Source organism: Pyrgilauda ruficollis, unplaced genomic scaffold (genome assembly GCF_017590135.1).
Source record: "Pyrgilauda ruficollis isolate IOZ18807 unplaced genomic scaffold, ASM1759013v1 scaffold16, whole genome shotgun sequence".
Lineage (NCBI taxonomy): Eukaryota > Metazoa > Chordata > Aves > Passeriformes > Passeridae > Pyrgilauda > Pyrgilauda ruficollis.
Genome location: NW_024514764.1, coordinates 3,328,793 through 3,346,041, shown reverse-complemented (window position 1 = coordinate 3,346,041; position 17,249 = coordinate 3,328,793). Strand labels below are relative to the sequence as shown.

The 17,249-nt window shown below is 42.6% G+C and overlaps 1 protein-coding gene across 4 annotated transcripts in view; it reads right to left on the bottom strand.

The window, feature by feature from the left end:
* Positions 1–17,249, bottom strand: part of MAD1L1 (mitotic arrest deficient 1 like 1) — a 350,265-nt gene that overhangs the window by 152,826 nt on the left and 180,190 nt on the right. For all 4 annotated transcript variants that reach the window (XM_041462740.1, XM_041462739.1, XM_041462742.1 and 1 more), the window contains 2 exons: positions 12,007–12,095; positions 2,664–2,754 (listed from right to left, as the gene is read on the bottom strand). In XM_041462740.1, the coding sequence (XP_041318674.1) occupies positions 2,664–2,754; positions 12,007–12,095 (180 nt within the window). The remainder of the gene's footprint in view (positions 1–2,663; positions 2,755–12,006; positions 12,096–17,249) is intronic.

Genomic DNA, 17,249 nt, shown 5'->3' with positions numbered 1-17,249 from the left:
GATCAGACATTGGAACGGGTTGCCCAGGGAAGTGGTGGATTTGCCATTCCTGGAGGTGTTTAAGGAAAGCCTGGACATGGCACTCAGTGCCATGGCCTGGCTGACAGACATGGTCTGGTGGTGTCAGGTCACAGGTTGGTTTCAATGACCTGAGGTCTATTTCAACCTAAATGATTCTGTGATTTGGAGACAAACATTTTTGAAACTCCACACCTCAATACATTCAATCTGACATTTTTAATAATTAATTACTTGCTGTATCTCCCTAGATTTCATGCACCAAACACAACTTTGTGAACTCAACAGATTCAGTTCAGTGTAAAGCATTCAGAGCCTTAATTCTACAACCTGTCTCCGCAAAATTCCCAACTTAAATACATCCCTCCTACATATCTTTCCTTTAGTAGATAAAATTCCAGGAGTCAGAGGTTTTATTTTACAAGAAAGAGCCGCAGATAAGGATTTGTCAGGTATCCCCCTCATTCTACCTGGTTTAATGTCAGCCCCTTCTCTTACATCTTTCTTTGATTTGAAGCCATGCTTCTCCCATTTTTGTAGTTTTAGTCATCTTCCTGTTCAGTAAAACTTCCTTGTGACTTCTGTATGTAGTTTGTCTTGGTTTTTTCCCTTCATGATGCAGACTTTATTTTAACCCATCATTTCCCAATGATTTCTTTCAGAGGTGGGAATAAATAACATGTCAAACTAGCAACACTTCAGTGACCTTATCTGAGTGTATAATGACATTTTCAGCATATTTGCTCAGCACTGATAGAAGAGGTGAATTTCTAAGCATATCCTTAACTTTGTGGGTTCTCACTCTAACAAACCTTCTTTCAATGTGTTTATAAAAAGAGTAATTTTAAGCTTGGCCTGTCAAGTTATTTGATTCACAGGGTGAATAAAAATTGGGAAGGCTGATGTTTTTCCCTCTGAGGAGCTCTTGGCCATTCAGGTGGGCACACACTGATCAATACTGACACTTTAGCATTCAGCTGACATATTCCTGTACTTGTGCTTTCCTCTCTACGCACTCTCATTCAAAAAAACTACTTTAGGCATCAAGTTCTCTAAGACACAAGTAAAGTGAGACTTTAGAGACAGGGGGAGGGAGCTACCTCCTGTTAAATAAGGAGTTAAAAGCCACGTGCTCAGCCTTGGCAAGGGAGATGGAAGAGCATCATTACCTGAATTCAGCTCACTAACTCAAAGATTTCTCTTTCCTAGACCTGCTATTCAAGATTTGGCATCTCAAGTCACTTGGTTCACCTTTGTATGGACAAACAAAGCAGATCTTCGTGATATTTTGAGACATCACAAATAAAATAGGGAATTCCTCTGGTCAGGCCTTCTTGGAAAGCCAGCAACCACTCTAAGACCATGTAGGCAGATTAACCATGACCTGAGCTGTAATCTGGTCTGAAACCAAAGCTGCTTGTGTGTTTGTTGGAGACCTAAGCATCCAAACACCAGCCCAAAGCTTTCATCTCCTTCTGATGACTGAAACCCAATTAAAGGAGAGCAGGGTGACAGGTTTCACACTAAACATGGCTCAGCAGAGATGCTCAGCAGCTCTTAGCTCCCTGCTTTATCAAAGCTGTCACTTCCCCTGTCTCCAGGAATGGGTTATAAAAAAAAGAAATTTTGATGCACGTCTAATAGGTGTCAAGATAAAATCAATGGTCTGGCTGAAATCTGGGTAATTTCAAATCAGCTTTCATGCAGGTTTTCTACCATGAAGCAATTTGCAAAAAAAATGGGAAAAATAAAGATAAAAAGAAATAAAAATTAAGAGAATGCTACAATGACAAATTGTTCAGCACATCAGAGAGAAAAGAAGGAAGAGATAACACCCCTTCTTCAAGAAGGGTGGGTGGGCTTTGATTGAACCAACAGGGTCAGGTTCTTTGCTCCAGCATCTTTCAAACAGGAAACATCACAAAAGCTTGAAGCAACTCCCCTGCCCTTCCTCTGCACAGGAAAGCTGTTCCTAGGGTGACAACAAGCTGAACAGCCAGTCTACTTCTCTGCTGCAGGTGCCCTTGTGTGGGATTTCACTGATCTATCCCGAGTAAAAAGCTGAACACCTTCTGCCCTAGAGGACAGCACCAGGAAAAGGCAAACCACACAGAGCAGCACAGCAAAAGGAACACACCTCCCATCCTCCTGCCTCCACATCTGTGGATGCTGCCAGCTCATCCCCTCGACAGCACTGATGGTTCCTGGCTTGCAAAGCTCCTGCCTGCTGAGATGGTCTCTGCTTTCATCACTGACACCAGCAGAGAGGAGACTTCAACACGAACAAAGCTCAAAATTTCCCATCCACTCCACCCTGTTCTGCCCTGTCTATGCTCCCACTTTGTCATGAATGAATTTGGGGACGGACAACTTCTAGTGGTGGAGCAACTTAACATGGACCAATTCTTAAGGCTCCAAGAAGAGAAGACCTAGAGAGAGTCATCCAACAAGACAACTGAATCTGTGTGATTACATGTGAGATCAAACCTCTCTGATGGCATAGGCACAAACACAGGTGTGGCAGTGCAGTCAGCACAGGCTGCCCAAAGGTGCCTTGCCCAGATGGAGGGGAGGGAAGCTCCATGCTGGGAGCACTTGTGGACCATGCCAGGCTCTCCAGCTGCTCTGGACCTGCACACTCCTACCTGCTGAGTGAGCTTCTCCAGCTGCATTTCCAGAGATCTGTTCTCCTCTGCCAGCTTGCTGCGCTCAGCTTCCAGTTCCTCAATTTTCAACCTGGAGAAGAAGGGAAAATTAATAGACTTTGGGTGTCCCTGCACAGTCCCACCACAAATAATCAAGTAAAGCATGAAATCAGAAATGGTATCAGATTATTCCTGCATTCAGTACCACAAAACTGCACTACTGAGGCAGCTGAAACATATGGTTAAAAGTGACGTGTTTATATGATGAGACTGTAATTTGTAAAAGTCTATTAAAATATACAATCTGAATATAAAGCAAGTTCAGCTTGGATACCTTCTGAACCACAGACTGAGTCTAGACCATCATGTTTAATAACCACCAGCAGCTAAAACCTCCATGAGGCATCAAATCTCTTTTTGATCTGATTTATACTTTTGGCCTTCACAATACTCCTTGGCAGTAAGTTCCACAATTTAATTATGTGCTGTATGAAAAATTAGTTCAGTTTGTTTTATACTTCACATGTGATTATTTCACTGAGTGCCCGTTAGTTCTGCTATGAAAAGTCATGAATAATTGTACCACGCTCCCCTCTCCACACCACAGGCCTCCTCTATTATTTCCTGAAGAATCTCAGTTTTGTCTTCCTTCGCACCAAGGATTTTCCATATTTTTACTGTTCTTCCTTGTTCCTTCAAGTTTTTATATAGACTTTTTGACATGAAATAAGCTGCAACTACAAAGAGCACTCGGACATATTCAGTGGTACAATGAGGATTTCTGCTTTATTCTCAACTTCCTTTCCAAGAGTTTCTAATATTCTACTTGTATTTTAACTATGGAGCACCTACCTGATATTTTCAGAAAGCTGTTCACAATAATGTCAGATCTCTTTCCTGAATGACAACAGCTCATTTAGAGCTCTCTGTTGTGGGAGTAAGAGTGTTTTTTCTTATGTGCATGGGTTTGGCAATTATTGACATGCAACTTCATCTCCCATCTCAAGCAGCATCCTAAGATGTTTTCTGAAATTCTGAATGCTCTGATAAGCTGAAAAAATTCATATTATCTCAAACTCTGCCACCTCACTACTCACAAACCCCTTTTCTGTGTTGGACAAGTTCCCAGTTCCCAATCAAAACCATTCTAGGACCTAGTGGGAAAACCCTCAGTATAGTGAAGACATTTATTCTTTGATTTTCCATATTTTAACTTTGTATTACATAAGCAAATTAATGGAAGAAAAATGCATGAAGTAAAAAATATCTTGTATTATCTCTGGCTCAGGAAATCCTGGAGACAAGGCACAGGGAAGCCAGGAGAGCCTCCTGGCAAGGTACCCCGATGTTCTGTCCTGTTCACATGGGCACCCACCACTGGCCACCCCCACAGACAGTACACTGGGACAGCCAGACCTCCAGGGTTCATATATTCTTATCAATCCAACAAAGAATCTCCTCTTTTGCTCCACCAAAGTTCTTTATGACCTTTGGCTCAAAACTTTTTGAAAGGTCAAATACATTAAATCAACCATACCAGCCTTAGACAAGTGATTGGTGAATCCTTCAGAGAACTCTATCAAACTTGTTAGGCAGGAGATATATGTAAAAAAGATTGGATACAAAATTTTTGTTTGCATTTAAGTACAGAGTACAAAATCCTGATGCTTCTTTAAGATCATCCCCTTCCACATGTTAACTTGTTGGGATTAATTGTGCAACTAATACAGAATAACACTGATCTTTGGATTCAATTTTCTCAGGAGCCTTTTCTCAGAATAGTCTTAAAAATTAATTATCTTGCTTAATACTTTTAAATTATCTAAATTAAGCTGAAAATCCTTGCACCATACAATAAAGTATGGAACCATCTGCCAATATCCCAAAATTATGCAACAGCAATTTCAGGTACAAGGAAGAAGTCATCTCTCCTATTCATCTGGCAACAGTTCCAAACTTTTCCATAGAAGCAGGTTGATCTACATCATGTTCAGCACAGAAATGTCTCCTTTATAAATATGCAGCTTGGATTGCCTAAATTATTTGTAAGCCTGACCCCTGCTGGCAATTTTCAAATATTATAAAGTCTCATTTTTTCTGCTCCTGGAAGCCTCTAAAATGCCGAGGAACAGCTTTAGCACTGTCCAGGCCATTAAAAAATATCATCAATAACTTTCAGAAGAGACACCAAGCTAGTGGCAAAGGAGGATGCTGCAGCAGGAGACTGAAAAGGTCAGGAAAAATGGAAATTCAAAGTGGAATTAATGCTTTTAACGATGCATTTCTAAATGGATTGCAGAACAGGCCACGAGGAGAGCAACACTCTTCTCTGAGGAACAACAGCCCAACAGCTCCTGAAAGGTCAGAGCCAGACACAGGACTCTCATCAGTACTTTCTCCATCCTTGACATGCTGAATTTTAATTGGGAACAAATTTCTCCCCATCCAGCCTCACAAACAGTGTGATGCTGCTGTTATCTGCCTGCAGAACTTGTCTCCGTGGGGAGGTTTAAGATCAGGCCTCTCAGTTGCCCTTTGAAAATCACTCACAGCAGCAGCCAGAAAACACTTCCCCAAGACCTGAGACACAGTTGTAATGAGGGTAGATTCAAGCCATTACATTTTTGTGCTATTTCACCTGCAATTTTAGGATTCAATAATCTGGTTGTGCCCTTTGTGCCTCGCTGCTGAGCACACGGTGATTTAAAGCCCGGGGCACTCCCAGGCAGGCAGCAGATATCACAGAATCCTGAAATGGTTTGTGGTGGAAGGGACAGTAAAAATCATTTAGTTCCCCACTCAGCCATGGCAGGCACACCTTCCCTTATCCCAGGCTGCTCCAAGCCACATCCAACCTCGGAGACTTCCAGGGATGGGGCAGCCTCAGCTTCTCTGGGCAACCCTCTCCCCACTCTCACAGGGAAGAATTTCTTCCCAATTTCCCCTCTAGCCCTGGACTGTGTCAGTTTGAAGCCATTTCTCCTTGTGCTGCCATGCCATGTCAAAGTCCCTCTTCAACTCTCTTGTAGCCTCTTAAGGTACTGAAAGGCCACAATAAGGTCATTCTGGAGCCTTCTCTTCTCCAGAGCCATCTGCAACAGGCTCAGGAGCACCCCTGAGCTGGGGGTCACAGCATGAGCATGGCCTTGAGCTCACCCCACAGGTGGCAGCTCCTTCCCAATGTCCCAGCTTTGGGGGCATCCTCCTTTCCTGACACAATGTAGGGCTGTACGGCTTCTGCCATGGTCTGGCAAGGTCAGCCCATTGAACCAGGGGCACTCCCTGGCTCTCCTTCAGAGACAAAACCTGCTGCTTCCTCTGCACTGAGGAACAAGAACACTACTGTAACCTTTGTGCCAAGAGAATTTTGGGACTGACTAGTGCTTTCACCATTTATCCCTCTGCTATCTTATTTTTAACACTGTTAAGTGTCCTAGATCTCCAGTGGGAAAGCATTCAGAGCCATTAGCAAACAGTTTGTGCTATTCCAGCCTTGCTTCCCAGCCCCGTGGGAAATGCTTCCCAATGGCAAAGAGAGAGAAGCAAGGGAAATCCTATCTATATATAAACACAGCAAAGCATTTGCAGCTGGTGGTTAAAATATGGAAGTCAAATATTGAAAAATATTTACTGGCTTGGCACTTGAATTTTTTTCATTCACATTTTTTTTTATGAAGTTCACGTATAGGGAGGGTTGTGTTCTGCTTTGGGATGCACCAGCAGCCACAAAGGCAGCCTTGGTGCACACTCCTTGTGCCTTTTCTCTCCAGGAACACCTGCACAAGACATGTGATGCTGTTTTATCACCACTTGTTACATATTGGAGTTACCTTCAGGTAGGCAGAACAACCCAAGACAAATCTGTGTGAGCACCATTATATAAACACAGCAAAGCATTTGCAGCTGGTGGTTAAAATATGGAAGTCAAATATTGAAAAATATTTACTGGCTTGGCACTTGAATTTTTTTCATTCACATTTTTTTTTATGAAGTTCACGTATAGGGAGGGTTGTGTTCTGCTTTGGGATGCACCAGCAGCCACAAAGGCAGCCTTGGTGCACACTCCTTGTGCCTTTTCTCTCCAGGAACACCTGCACAAGACATGTGATGCTGTTTTATCACCACTTGTTACATATTGGAGTTACCGTCAGGTAGACAGAACAACCCAAGACAAATCCGTGTGAGCACCACGAAAAGCAGGGTACAGAAACACCTGGGTACAGCACAATCATCTACCAGCTCAAGTTTTGGCCCAGAATGGTCTGGGTTAAAAGGGACCTTAAAGATCATTCAGTTCCAGCCTCCCCACCATGGGCAGGGATACCTTCCACTAAACCAGATTCCTCCAAGCCCCATCCAACCTGGCCTTAAAGCTGGTGTCTATTCTACAAACAGCCTGGTGCCACCAGGAAGGAAGAAACATCCGTTACTTTCTGAAATATCAACACCATTGTCAAGTTTCATGATACAGGAAGAAACCATTTGAGTTAATTTCCAAAGAATTCATTAACTTCTCCATACAGGGGTTTCAAAACATGAAAATATTTAATCTCTGGCAAAGATCTCTTCACCTGTCTAGAAGATTTTCCTCTATCAGACAGCTCAACCAAGAGCTGAAGGCTCCACAGGAATAAGGTAAATTGATGCCACCTCCACAACCTTTCACAAGATCAAATTTAGTGCAAGAATACAGACTCATTGGCATTTGCTCAGCCTCATGGATTTTCCCTCTTTTAAAAACTGAGCTTCATATTGCCTCTACTGCATGTTTCATTATCTCAAATCAGAAGGGGGATGGAGGAAAAAAATCCACCTACAGCCTCAGGTCTCCTAAAATGCAACTTGTGAGAATCAGGAGACATCCCACTGTGTGTTTTCAGTCTGTCTGAAAACCTGAGATCGTGACACAAGGCTGCTCCTACCTCAGAAAGGAAAAAAGGGGGCAATCTGCTGGATTTTCAACAGCATCCAGGCACTCCAAAAGTCTCTCTGAGTCCAGAGCTTTTCAATGGAATTAACCAGTGAAAACTCCCCCACCATCACCCTTTTATCCTGGTTTTATTGGTTTTTCATGTTCTCAGCTGTGTTATGTGGCTGCCTGTGGATATCACTGATGAGGACATGTCTCACAGAGGCCCCATCTGCCAAGGGGGCAAGGCCACGTGGAAAAGCTATTGCAGAACAGGAAAATACTGAATGGAGCAGAAAACGTATGTGTTGGGAAGATGCTATTAAGGGATCCAGATGGCATTGAGATGGTGTTAGGAGCAGAGCAGACAGAATTTCAGCAAGTGTGACTAATGGGCATTGGCAAGGACATGAATTTCTTTTGAATTACTCTAACTCTACGCAGTCACTAAATCCACTGAAAACATTTAGGATTTATTGGGGTTGCAGCTTGACAGCAGAAAGAGAAAGTTCAGATTCGTTCCAGCTGAAAAGGTCCTTCAGCTGTTGCCACTTAAGTCTTTAGTGAAGTTCTTTTTAAATACATTCCTTTTATTTATAGATTCTGAAATACCAATTTCTGCACAGTTATCATCTTCCCTCTAAAAGGTGTTAATGCCCAAATGCTGTACCCTACAGTGGAGGAACTCAATAGGTTGACCACTGTTTCTTTTCATAGGATCTGCAGAATATAAATAAATATTATTTCAGAGGGAGCAGCAAAAAGTGTGAGAAATTACAGCATTAGCACTGCTTTTATTGTCTCTCCAGAAACGATGATGCTGGGAGAGAGTCTCACATTTAAAGTTATAAAAGGTCTGACGAAATAGCATTTTGTTCTCAAGAGAAGGAGGAAAAACTGATAAAGTCTTTCAAGTTTCTGGCTGAAAATTTACTTTCCATACTAAAGAAAAATGAGACAAAAGCTATTTTTCTTAAAAGCTCTTGTTCACTCACAGGAGGTAAACACAGATTCAAAGGACTAATATGGATTTTTTTTCCTCCTTTATGTCTCCCCTGCTTTTGTTTCCAGAAGTGAGCTCCCTTCCACAGGGTCTATATGGAAATGCCTGGAGGCTCAACAGTCCATTCCTGTTCTGCACACTCCTCTTGCTGGCTTCAGTGGTTCCTCCTACTTTTCACATGTCTTTGTGGCAGCAGCTAACAGGGGAGGCTGGGCTCAGCCCAGAGGAGCTGACAGGCCATCCTGCAGGTTACAGGATTTCAAAGACTACAATAAACTACAGAGATGGAAATAACTCCCTCATAAACTGTGGCATTTCTTTCCCGACTTTCCAACTTGGAAGTTTGTGTTCTTCCCCGTTTTCTCCCAGAATTAGTTTCTGGCAGTGGTGTGTAGAAGGAAGGAGTGACAGTGGAGTTTGTGTTTTCTGCTCAGCAGCTACATAAAATTGAGTGAACTGGTGCTGTTGAGGCCCACAGGAGGAAGATGAGCACAGCAGACCTATTCCCTTCCCATTCTGATCCCTGCTCTCCTCCAAACCCCTTCTGTTCTTTAATCACACCCACCCAGTTCACTGCTGCTGTATGGAGAGGACACATCCAGCTGAGCCATGAGGCATGTTCTGATGTGGATCACAGCACATTCTTCCTGAGCTCCAAAGGGCTGGGAGAACACAGTGATTTATTCTGTGTTCCTTTGAGAAGGAGCCTCTTCTGTGAAGAAAGAACTTGGCCCAGTTTCTTGAACAATGCCCAGAAAATGCAAAATAAAGTCCAGCCATATTCAGTGACTGCTTAAGTCTAGAAACGTAAGAAAAAAATCTTTATGGAGTCAATTCTGAGATTTCTCCTCACTCAGATGTGGAGTGCCTGAGAGTGCAGGAAGATGTCTGAAGCAGTAATAGAAGCCAACAGTAAGGAGAAAGGAGCAGGGACTGGCTTACAGTGCGCCAGCAAAGAAAACTTCAGCAGAAAGAATGCCTTGCACCAAGGCATTTACTGTTGGAGCTGAGCAGTGAAAAGAGTGATCAAAATCAAACAAATCTAAGCTTTGTGGAACAGTTCTATAACTAAATAACCAGCACTGGGGCCTGGGACAAGTATTTAAATCAGCCATGAGAACAAGAAGTGGATCAGTAAAAACGACAGAAAAAAACAGTCTGGAATTAGAACATGGAACTGTGTCTGCTATGAACCCAAAGCTTCAGGAGCAAGAGAGATGAAAAATCAAAATATCAACGAGAAACAACTGCAGAAGTTTTGGCTCTGCTGAAACAACCTTCAGACCATGGCCCATCATAGGAAAACAGCTCTGCACCATCAACCACCACACTGGGAACTGGCCTGGGTTTGGGACACACTTTGTGTGAAAGGTTTGACACCTTTTGTGGAAGGTCAAGAAAGTGAGATTAGTAATCAAAGCAAAGAAATTCCTTAAAACCAAAGAGGGAAAAACAACATCTAGGACCTTTAGGGCTACTGTTGAGCTGAATCAAACACCACAATCCCATAACAAGCAGCTTTTTGTGAGCTCCACTCATCCCTGCCCAGGAAATAAGATTTTCATTCAGGGCAGAGCCAGACATCTCCATCCCCACTGCCAGGAACCTGTCCCACCACAGCGTGGTCAGGACTTTGTGGCAGTCCTGCTGCTTCCCACTACACACAGTGTCCCTGAAGCTGCTCAGGTAATAGTCAGTAAATGCTGTTCAGGGAAGCTAAACACCAAATAATGAGTCTTGGAGGGGAAAATAAAGAGCCTGAATATCTCCCAGATGAAAGGGTGCTGCAGCAACACCAACCAGGGAGAGAGAGATTGGGAAGGCACTGTAGAAAAACTCTGCAAACCTGCAGGTCCCAGAAGACAGCAGACAGGCTTTACTGATACACAGGCACATTATTAATCAGGAGTGACAGGTTTAATGCTGCCAAAGAGGTGCTGAATACTCCCTGCAGCAGTGTAAACCCCAGTTTTCATTCAGAAATGAAAGAATGAGCTAAGAAAAACCCAAAAAGGCAAAAGTTGATGAAGACAGGTTTATTTCCCTGAAAAAGGGAAGTCATAGCATCTCTTCTTTAGCAGAACTCAAACATATGATAGAATTTAAAAAGAAGATGTATGCCTTGGGCCTCCAGAACTATTACAGCACCCTGAGGGAACTATAGGAGCAAGTCCCCAAGATTAGGTGTACAACCCTAAAGTGTATTGGAATGGCTTAGCTGAACGTGTGTTATTTTCAAGCATCTCCCTCCTGCTATGGAACTGGGCTTTCAAGATTGTAAAACAAGCTCCAGAGGCAAAGCACAAGAGCAAAGCCATAACACACAGGCCAGTAATTTCTGCTTTCTGCAGATTCTGCTTGCTGCAAAACCTTGCTTTCAGTCCTACGAGGCAGTCACACTTTATTGGGATGGAGCTGAAAATATAAAAGAATTAAGAAATGAAAGTCCAGCCAAAGTCTTACATCAGCTGAGAATAAAATACTCAGTCTGTGAGGACCTGATTTGCTCAACTTAAATAAAAGGAACTTTATTAAAAATTCAGAAATAGATGAACTTTTTTGTGCTCGGTATTTATTGTGTCACCTGCTTTTCAATGGAAGCTATAAAAGCTTTAATAAATACATGGAAAGGTTGTTTAGCTTCACTGTGGCTTTTATAAATGCTCATGTATCCTCTGCTGAAATGCTGTTTTGTAACTTCTCTTTCACTGAATCACAACAGGTACCCCTCTGCCATCTCCAGCAATGCACAAGGGGAAACATCCCTCTTTTATCTCCAGTGCTACACCAGCATCAACAGTACAAAAGCTGGATTCTAAACCTCTTCACACATGTGCCAACAGATCCTGTATTTACAGTCGAGATTTGGTCAGAATAACAAATAAACAGCACTGCTATTTCCACAGGAAATCAGTCAAGAGGGGGAATAGTGATGCAGGAGCCAGGCTTATGAATTAACTGACAGCAAAAGACCCCAAACATGAGAAGAAAAGAGCCTGAAGCCTCTCAGAAGATAGCAAAGCTTTCTAAATGCAAAGCTATCAAAAGATAGCAAAGCTTTCTAAAGTTTCTAAATGCAGGACAGATCATGGGCTGAGTGTTTCTGCTAATGCTTCATGGGGTCCTCATGTCCATAAAAGTCAGTGAGAACGTAAAACTTGTGCTCAGAAAAAGAACATCCTACTTCAAGAATACAAGGAAAATATGTTCTGATCATCACCCTACTGCCCGAACAGCAGGCAGCCCATGGACACAGGCAGTCTATACACATAAACTTCATGCACTATAGCACGGTGAGCCCCTGTACCTGCTGCTCCACCAGGAGATGACAAAAACCACAGCAGGCAGCGGAACCACCTCAGGCATTTCCCTTCTCATTAGCTCCACCAAAAAGAGTGGAATCTGCTCAGCCTTCCCCTTGCTTTGCCTACCTGAGTGTGTCCACCTCCTCCTTGGTGATGACAGTGCTCTGCTCAGCCGTGCACTGCTGAGACTTCAGGACCTTCATCTCCACCTCCAGCTGCAAGAGACAAAAGGCATTAGTTCCTGCAGCACTGCCAAGGGCACACACAACCAGCAAAGGGAGCAGGAAATCATGAGGTTCTGCACAGGTCAGACTTCTCATGATACAGATGTGAAGCACAACTTCTCTTGCGCTGTGTGTCAAAACCTCACAGAACTCTCCTTCCCTCTGCAATTCCTTTTGCCTTTCCTGACATTTTCTCCACAACAGATGAGGCACAGAAAGTTGAATGTTACTAGCAAAGCTTCTGCTTCTCTTTCAGGTATTTCCCCTATTTTCCCCCATGGATAATGGGATGCAGAAGACTCTGTGGCATTAGGAGCTCGCTGGGACCTGAGGTTCACTATTGATAGTTCAATCTCACTCAATTCCCCCCCTACCAGAAGAAATGAACCACAGGATTAAACTGTCTTGTCCACAACAGCTCTGAGACACATACATTGAATCCAAAAGACTGGGGAATATTTCCAGCACTTTCCAATATACACTTCTAGCTCTAGCTGCTCAGGTAGCTCTGGCTGAACAAACAAACAATTAAGAATATTTTTCTGCCTCTGGCTTTGTTTGGGTAGGAACTCACAAGAAAGTATTTCCAAACTCTACAGACATGAGAACTTCTTACCCAGACTCTAAAATTCCCAGACTCCCTGACTTCTAGCAGTCTGGATCCCAAATTCAGAGTTCATGACAACGCACAGATTGATAAACTCCATATGCTACCTGTTTCTAAACCCCTCAGAAAATGATTTATTATGAAGTGTAAGCAGAGATAAACTACCTAGAGGATACTCAAACTTCTGCTCCAACACCTTCTCCCAGCTAAGATCTTCTTCAAACACTCATCCTTGAGATTCTGGACCTCCTTTTGTCATCTGTCTTTTTACCACCTGTCGACTAATTCCCCTAATAAATCTAGTGACGGAAATGATATTTTTTCACCCAGGAGGAAAAAATAAGCAATCCAGTCTTAATTATAAATGCAAAACTTAGGACCACAGAGAGTTCAGCGCTCAGCATCAGGGAAATAATCCATTAATACACCATTCCCTGCAACAGCATAGATTAGACTTGTAGAGCAAAATCACATTGCAAGGGCAAACTTCTGCAAGCTTTTTGCAGAAACTCTCCAATTTTACAAGAAAAAGGATCCTCTTGTCACAGACAGTCATATTGCTTAGACAGAACTGAAGTTCAGACACGCTGCCTTCTTTGCCCTTCCATACTTACCAGAAAAGACATGCAGAGCATGGCAGTGCTGTTGGCAAAAAAGGACAGAAAATAGATGGTTGGATTATGCTCCCACCCCTTTCTGACACCAAAGGAACAGAGCAGAAGAAAGAACCAAAAATGTTTTAACCTAATTCCCCCTGACACCCCAAAAAGCCCTGCATTCTCCCCCTGCCTGTCAAGAAACATCTAGGAATAAAAAATAAGCAAAGGCCCACCTGCATCATCAGGCTGTACAAATGTTAATGCATATTAGCTGCCTGATAAGATTATCACAGCCAGAAATGCTTCCCTCAATTTTCTGATTACTGAGCTTATCTCTCCCAGCTCAGCCCATCACAGATGGCTGGGGATAAAGCAAGCACACCAGATAATTCCAGGAATGTGAATAAAAGGTACTGGGATGAGGAGCAGGCTTCAGTTCCAACCTACTTCTAGCAGGAAAACACTCATTATGCCTCCTGTTTCCCATGTCTGCTGAAACCTTAGGAGTTTGAGGATACTTTCTGGGATGAGTGAGGGCAGCACTTGAAGATGGAAGGGCTGGTGAATTATTTATCACTGGCTAAGAGGGCTCAGCCTCAAGCCCACGTGGCACCTGCTCACCCACACAGATAAATCCCTGCCACCTTCTCGGGGACAAGGGGGACATTCCTCACAGATGGGTGAGGAATCTGATCTGGGGGCTCTTGTGGTGGCTGCACAGAGAGGGGAAAAAACAGTGTGTGAGACAGGAAAAGGAGAAGGGAGAGTGAATGCACATGAGCTTGTGGGAGCTTGTGAGAAACATCTCACTTGATACACAGCAGTGACAAATTACTGCCAGGTATGCTCAGCAGCAGCAGGATGAGATTCTGCTGGGTTTCTAAGAATAAGCTGCTGAAGGAGAATGAGGAGAAAAGGGCACATGGGCTGTAAGGGCATTTCATCTCATTTTTATGTCCTCCCAATTTGCAAGCACCAAGACTCCCTGGACTGAAAATCTGATGTGCCTGAGGTGAGAAGGGACAGAAGGACACAGTGATACCACTACAGATGAAACTGGCTCAAGGAGTGAGATGCTGACACAGACCTGCTTCCACAGAACTAGGAATAAAACTACTGGAGAATTTAAAGTTCAGGCCAAGACACAATTTTGTGCCACAGGAAATTATTGCTATTCAGAGCTCACCAAATGTTTATGAAATAAGAAAGTAAAACAATTAAGGTATTAAATACTTCATTCAAAATGTGTTGTTTCCAGGTTTCATCCCTAGCAGTCATTAGGAAAACATCCCTTACTGCCAATCATTAGGAAAACATCCCTTACTGCCTATCTCAAAGATATTAACATATTCAGATATTAAAAATGCTATTTGTTATTATGTTATTAATGTCTTTTCCAGGAAAAGAGTTAGTTGAGATGAGCTGGAGTGGCTTACTCTTGGGACCCAATTCTGATTTTCTGAAGGCAATAGAGTGCAAGCAGCAAGACAAAACAAGAATGAAGAGAATGGCTAAAAAAAAGGAATCTGTTGATAAAGCCCAAGAGGTGAGGAGCTTTTCAAGACCATTCCCTTTGACACAGCCTCAGGATAGCTCTGGGAATGGGTGATAAGCATGAAATAATTCACCACAGGGGCAGTTTGTCCCTTCCTGTCCACTTGTTCTCTCAGTACCTGTGCCAAGACTCAAGAAAGGATAAGGAAAGGGAGAGCCAAACCTCTCCTGCTGCTTTCTCTGCCTAATTCCTATCACATCACTTTTCCTAAATTAATTTCCAGTCCTGGTCTCTTGTTCACCAGATGCCACTTTCAGCAGGCATTTTACGCTTTTTGAACCAACTCACTATTCCTAGCTAAACTCTTCCAATTTTTATCAATAATTTTATGTGACTGGCTGAGTTAAACTTTTATTGCTTTGAATACATTAAACTAGTAGAAGTCATTACCAAGCAGAGAGGGGAAAAGGGCTGCTCAAATTACAGCTCACTGCTGTATTCCCCCATTCCATACCAAACGACCCAGGTCAGCCTTGATCTTTTAACTGGCATTGAGAGCAGACAGGGAACACTGTTGTGAAAATGCAGCATTGCACCTCTTGTCCTGAAAGCTGCACAGGAGGGACCTAAGGACCTACCTCATCGGCAGGAGCTTCAGGGATTGTATCACCCAGGATCAGACCCCCAGTGACACTCCTACCCTACAGAACACATTAGCAACTTGAAAAGTAACCAAGCTGTTATTTTAATAGTTTTTAAAGTTACCCAAGGTTTTTATGATAAGGCAGAATAATAAGTAATATCAGAGCCCATGGATGAATAAAACACATGAACAGGTACTTAGTATTTTGAGGATGTGTTGTTCCCTTCCCAAAATATACTGATGCCCCTTGTTCTCACCCTAAAATAATCCCATTTATCCTGAACTATTTTATCTCTTTCAATTCTTAAGCATGAATTCCAGCACAGCTTTATTATCTATTTTATCTCTTTCAATTCTTAAGCACAGCTTTATTACTCTCAATAAAAAGTGATCAGGACACATACAGGATATAGACTAATTTTAGAATGTCCATTGTCAGAAATATGCAAGTGCCCCAAAAGATGAAGTGCAAATAATTTTTCCAAAATAAGTACTGCCATTATTATTTACCAAATGAGAAAGAGAATAAGGAAGAACATGGATGCATTTTCATCTAGTATTTAATTATATGAAATATCATTCTTCTTTCAGCCTTACTTTTAAACCTGCCTGGACAAGATTCCAAGAAGGTAGTTCTCCTCCAAGTGTTAATGACATAGCAAACACCCACAGCAGGGTAAGAAATATGCTCCTCACTGCTTCTGTCTTCTGTAGCAATTCTTTAAAGACACATGACAGGAAAAACAAAATTATAAATTCATCTCCTGACAGCTAGAAGAAACAGAACTTTAGAGAGTTGATTTTCTTGGTATATTTTTGGCATTTGTCATTTCTGACCCATATCTGTCCCCTCCAAGCAAGCACCCTGAGTCTCTGCAATGCCACAGGCCTGTTGTTCCTCACACTCAACTCCAGCAGGTTTCAGCATTGATGGAGAAAAGTTTTCCCAGAGCCTCCCAGTGATCACTGCTGTCTACACCCCATTTTCAGAGTGAGGCTTATCACAGGTCAGATCAGTCAGCCTTGAAAACCACATTTACAAACTTCTGGAAGTTTTAAACACACTGCCCAAAACAATGATCAAATCTCTGTTCAGGTGACTCATTTTGGGTAGTAAAGGACTCAAAATCTGAAGTATTTCAACTCACTGCCAAAGTAGGATTTGCATGTTGAAAAAAAAAATATGGGGGCTGGTTTACTCGCCCACATCATGTACACACATTTCACAGAACACATGCTGAAGACATACAGTCATTATTTGAATAATGAGTGCATTTTAGTGAGGGGCTGATACAGCAATCTTATCCTGATGAAGTGTGTCTGCACGTCATTCAGCATTTTTGGAAATCTAAAAAGCAGGAAATGCTGAATCCATTATAAATGTCTAAAGGTTTATTTAACAATGGGCTGATGCAACATCCTTTGAAAGGCCTTCCTCAGCAAAAGAGCTGATTTTGAACAGCAGAGATAAATGGGAACTGAATTGCACAGAGCCAGCGTGGAAAGGTGAATTGAGAGGTTGTGTTGGACTACAAGTCTCAACACAATTCAAGGAGCTATTTCAGTACATAAATATTTAAAATGTATGAACACCAAGCAGACTTGGAAAGGAAGAGTGTACGCTAAAATAGACAAGAACAGAGAAACAGGACCCCGAGTGTGACCCATACTCTGGGGTCTGAAAACAGGCAAACCAGGACCTTGACATGACAGTGCTGCCATTTGTGCTTCTCTCCATTGGATGCAGCAGACTAAGGAGCTTCTCTGCCTCTTCCCACAAGGCAGCACAGCAAGCTTGGTG